The sequence below is a fragment of the Rhagoletis pomonella genome, unplaced genomic scaffold (genome assembly GCF_013731165.1).
Source record: "Rhagoletis pomonella isolate Grant_MI unplaced genomic scaffold, Rhpom_1.0 Rhpom_scaffold_00002, whole genome shotgun sequence".
NCBI classification, from domain to species: domain Eukaryota; kingdom Metazoa; phylum Arthropoda; class Insecta; order Diptera; family Tephritidae; genus Rhagoletis; species Rhagoletis pomonella.
In genome coordinates this window covers 10,185,265-10,190,124 of record NW_023458556.1, presented here as the reverse complement: position 1 = coordinate 10,190,124, position 4,860 = coordinate 10,185,265, and the positions used below count along the sequence as shown (strand labels likewise).

General features: G+C 36.9%; 1 protein-coding gene across 1 annotated transcript; it reads right to left on the bottom strand.

The window, feature by feature from the left end:
- Nucleotides 1-469: 469 nt before the first annotated feature.
- Nucleotides 470-1,118, bottom strand: LOC118734442. The gene is made up of 2 exons (XM_036464162.1): nt 1,003-1,118; nt 470-905 (listed from the first exon to the last, which is right to left on the bottom strand). The coding sequence occupies exons 1-2, from the start codon at nt 1,116-1,118 to the stop codon at nt 470-472; spliced, it is 552 nt and encodes a 183-aa protein (XP_036320055.1).
- Nucleotides 1,119-4,860: the final 3,742 nt, after the last annotated feature.

The following is a 4,860-nucleotide window of genomic DNA, read 5'->3' as shown; positions in this document are numbered from 1 at the left end:
TTTGTACCGCATTAATTTCATTCATTTCGCTACCCGCGAAGTATCATGTATTTAGTTTTAGGTAAAATTCCCGATAACATTCATTTGAACCTTCATGGAAGCCAAAACAAACAGCTTAGTGTTTTTTGCTTATAAAATAGGGCAAAAATCAAAATTGAATTCAATTAATCTTTAATCGAGCAATTAATAGACAAATAATAAATTTTGTATGGTAAATCGAACTAGCCGAGCCGAGAAGGTTTGGCTAATAAATCGATTAATTGCCTACCTAAACTTAGCATTATATGTTATTTTCAGATAAAATCTTTAAATTATGTCTTTAGTTATGTATTATTTGCTACATCAGATCATTTGAAGATTTTGTATTAAGGCTATACATGCTTTTGACAAAAATAATGTCTTAAAAAATAGATCCACACATACATACATACATATTATGATTATATCATTGACCCCGTATCTACTATCTTTAAGCGCACGTGTTTGCTCCGTCATTCTCGAATTCTTGTTCATGTTCTCGCTGTCTCTCCTCGTGTCCACATTCCGTTTCTGCATCCTCAACCCGTCGCTTAAGCTCCCTTTCAAGCTCTTCTATCAAAGCATCCGCCTCTTTGCTATCGTCATATTCTCTTAGCAAAGCTGAACTGCCGCCGTTTCGTGCGCTTCCTTCATTTTTGTCAAAATCCGTCACTACATCCTCCAGCTTCTCGGCCATCATATTGCTCACACAAATCCTATATTCATCCATCACAGCAAAACATTTGGACATTTGCTGGACATTTTCATCGAGACATTGCTTGATGCGTATCGATAATTGGCCGCAGGGATTGTACGTCATTGTGCGCAGCTGTTTGTGGGAGGCGCGGAAAATGTTTTCGAATTGCTCCTCCATTTGTTCGGGTGTGCTATGGCGGTTATGAGGGTTATGAGGTTATGAGAGGGAAAGAAGTTAAAACGCTTAAATCAGATGGATGGCAGCTTCTTTCGATATATGCGACTTACACTTTTTGTATATCTTCAACGGCCTTCAGCACTGTGGCTTTGTTCGGAGTGGGTGTCACATATAACTTGGGCTCCTTCTTCTTGCTCGGCCATACTTGGCTATAGAAATTTCCCATTGCCACTGGCCTATATTTGGTTAGCTGGTAGCGCCGTTAATATATTGACTTTGTTTACATACTCTTTGCTCTACTCACGGCTTGTCTGATATTATTCTTACGCTGCCCTTTCGTTTGTAGTGAACTGAATTTATTGCCCGCTAACGACCTGGGCCGCAGGATCTACCCTCCCAAGTATGTAGTAAATTTAAAAATCTAATAAAAATGTGATTAATTGAAGGAGCAATTTAGAATTTTCTTATTTTATTCCGGGTTGTTTGTCATTTTCACTTGATAGGTGTGCGACTCGAAAGTGGCAACTCATGTCTGGCAAAGCCGCCTAACCAACTTGCCGCAAACCACCCGCATACAGTCAGCCTTGCCATGCTACTAATGGGCTTAAAACAAACTATGCGTCATAAGGAGGGTATGCTGCACGCCAGCGTTCGCGCAAATTTGCTTGCAAAAGCATTGGCACATACATACATAAGTATATAGTAATATTGGTTGGCTGTCACCCAATATGTGTGCTCCTATATTTGCATTTGTGCGCGTCGCCAAAGGTGTTCAAATATTTAATTTTACCTGTTTTCATCGTAATATGGCAGCAAATTTGAATATCGCCTAATTGTGCACATTTCGGCAGCCATAATGAGCAAATAAGCCAGCCCTTCGTTTCCGGCAGCCCCGCGGTTTGGGTATTGATATATTTACACACATATTACGTACATATAGCGCACTTTCCCCCTTGCGGCTCCGGTATTTTCCGCTAAAATACTTATTTGCACACCCCTCAGCTACTCGAAATGTTCATAAATTATACTTTTTTGAATAAAATTCCATTCAAAGAGTTCAGTTGGTTATCCTAACTTAATTTTTCGGGTCACTGACGCCGCACAGTGTCCCGTCTCCATATATAGAGTGGACATAAAAAAAGTAGGTGCGCCTGGGCCACACTGGAGAAGTGAAACTTACGTTACATATCTCTTTGCCTCATAACCAATATACATACATACATACATCTGCTTTTGCTTAAGGTTTTTTTTTTTGTTTTTTTTTCTATCTAGATCCCTGCCTCTACCTCTGTTCGTTCTACATAATTACATTAATGTTATTCTGTTCTGCCGATAAAAAAAAAACGATAAAAATGTCGATAACAAAATCAATAACAAATTCCATAAAAATTCCGATAGAAAAATCGATAACAATATTGGTAGCAAAATCGATTAGAAAATCGATAACAAACACGATAAAAATATCGATAACAAATTCAATATAAATATCGATAACAAAAATCGCTTAAAAAATCGACAGAAATATAAATAAGAATATCGATAACAAAATTGATAAAAATATCTATAAAAAAAATCGATAAAAATCGATAATAATCGGTGACAAAATCGATAAATAATCGATAAATAATCTTTAATAAATTTACCTTAAATTTGCCAATTTACTCCCAACCAACCAAGCGCCGCTAAAGAAGTTTCACTTCAAATATAATATCTAAACGTGGTTCGATTTTAGCCAAACTTGGTTTGCTGCAAAGCATTATAGATTTGTTTCTCTTTTATTAGCATTCTATATGCACTTAACATTCACGAGTCGATACAAATATTTATTAATAAAAGAAGGAAGTTTTTTTCCACATATTTCTTACCATTCGGGCGATTATCCTTCATTGTAGTCCTGAACCATGTGTTAACTCTTAGGTAGTATTAATTAGTGAAGCGTATTTAATACACATAAACTAATCATTTAAAATTTTTGACTTTCATTTTCGGTATTTTTTCACTACTTGCGACACTGTGCGCCATCGGTTAGGCAGGAAGTACTCGTATCCAAAAAAGCGGTGCCATCGATATTTACAAGCTGCAATGACACTTTGTTATTGTATCGATTTTGTAATGAAAATATGTATGCATTAAGCTAAAACAAAGCTGTGACAGGGAATAAATAATGCGCAGTGCTTCGGATCGTTAAATGACATCCATTTATTTTAGCTAGAAACAAGTCTATATTAACTTAAAGACACTAGACGTATTTGTGAGCTCTCTTCATAATGTCTTGAAATGTGTTTTTTCCCCGGAAAGAACATATTCTTTAAGAAGTCATTTTTGAAATGTCATCAATTTTGCTTGAAAACTTCTTTTTGCGTTGTATTTTGTAAGTAGGGCACGTCCATCCCCTTCCTCGCTCGTTAGCTTCGTTGTTCAAAGTCATGCTGACAGACGACTAAATACCAGCTTACGAGTCTGCCGCCAGCCGTTCTCCCCTCCCCACTGCTCACTGCTGATGCAAAAGCTTTTCAGCTTAATTTCCGCACATGAATGGTTCAAAGGATAATTAAGACATGATTACAAGCAAAAACCGTTAAGATTCATTCGGGCGTTTTGATGCCTGTTGTATGCTTAAGTACATGTATGCGTATGCATGTAAGAGGTATTAATCCATAAAAATCGATTAGCGTGGGCTGCTATAAATAGCTGTGGTTTGACTTGCGAGCGTCAGCAAACATTCCACTTCATTTGTGGGGGTATGACCATCGTAATAGAATGGAAGCGACTTTGTACATATTTGCCTGAAAAACAAAATTACAGTTAGGTTTTTATCTAGCTCGAAAGAAAGGAGAAAATCTCAAAAGAAATTTTATGTTTGTTAAGCAGAAAAATGTAACCGCTTCACATATTTCTTCAATATAGGGCCGATTGAATTGTATGCGCAGGTTTTCTTATATCAGTGAGATACACACTACTACTAATCAATAATACCGGTATCGTCCAGAGCATCAACTAATTTAACCTGTTAAATAATAAGTGGTTGAATATCATTTTCTACTGTTATGCAGATTAAAATGCCTCCCTGGTATTCTTATGGAGAATTTGTGGTCTAAACAGAATAGATGGGTAGTATCATCAATCAATTTTTCGTAAACTATTCGACAGAGTTTGTCACTAGGCATGTTGCGGTCGAAGTCTTTCCAAAAATTTGCCCAATTCCATATTAGAGGAACAGCAATCAATGTCAAGTTATTTTGGTTATCGAGGTCTCCGAAAATCTCACTTGGTGACTAAAAATATGTTTCATTACTTGTCCCTCATACCTCATACATCGAATTGCCAAGTTTATGTTGCATATTTTTAGGCCGCCTACTTTTCATTTTTATGCTAATAAATAAGCTCGAAAATATGTTCCATCATAACTATAACCAAAACGTGCACATAAATATTTTTTAGCATAGAAATCCGGGCTCTCTAAATGGCAATTTTAAGTAAAAAGCTGCCGCACGTTTTTTAGCGCACAAACTGAGATACGTTTCAACATCTACTTCAGAAGCTCCCATCTCTTTTTAGGTATATGTAGTGGACAATATTCCCCTATAACAGTTTCTTTTAGTAGTCTTGAAAATGATTTCCTATAATTTAACTGTTTAAAACTCCCTTGTCGACGTCTCGTAACAAATGTCTCTTTCACTGTTAAGCATTAAAATTTTAATATTACATTACCCTTGACCTGAAAACCTGACAAACAGCAAAAGAGCGAAAGCAAAAAGTGCAAAAATGCGTCCCTTGTTAGCGATCACAATGCTGCCAGTGCTGCCTTTCAACCATCAATGGGCAACCGTCCAGCAGAATAATCGGAGCATGTGGAGCAAGCGGAGCAACTGAGGTGTGTGTCACGGCAACGCTACAGGCAATTAATGCAATTATCGCTGCCACTGCTGTGGTTACCATGGTAGGTCCATTTATATATATATATATAT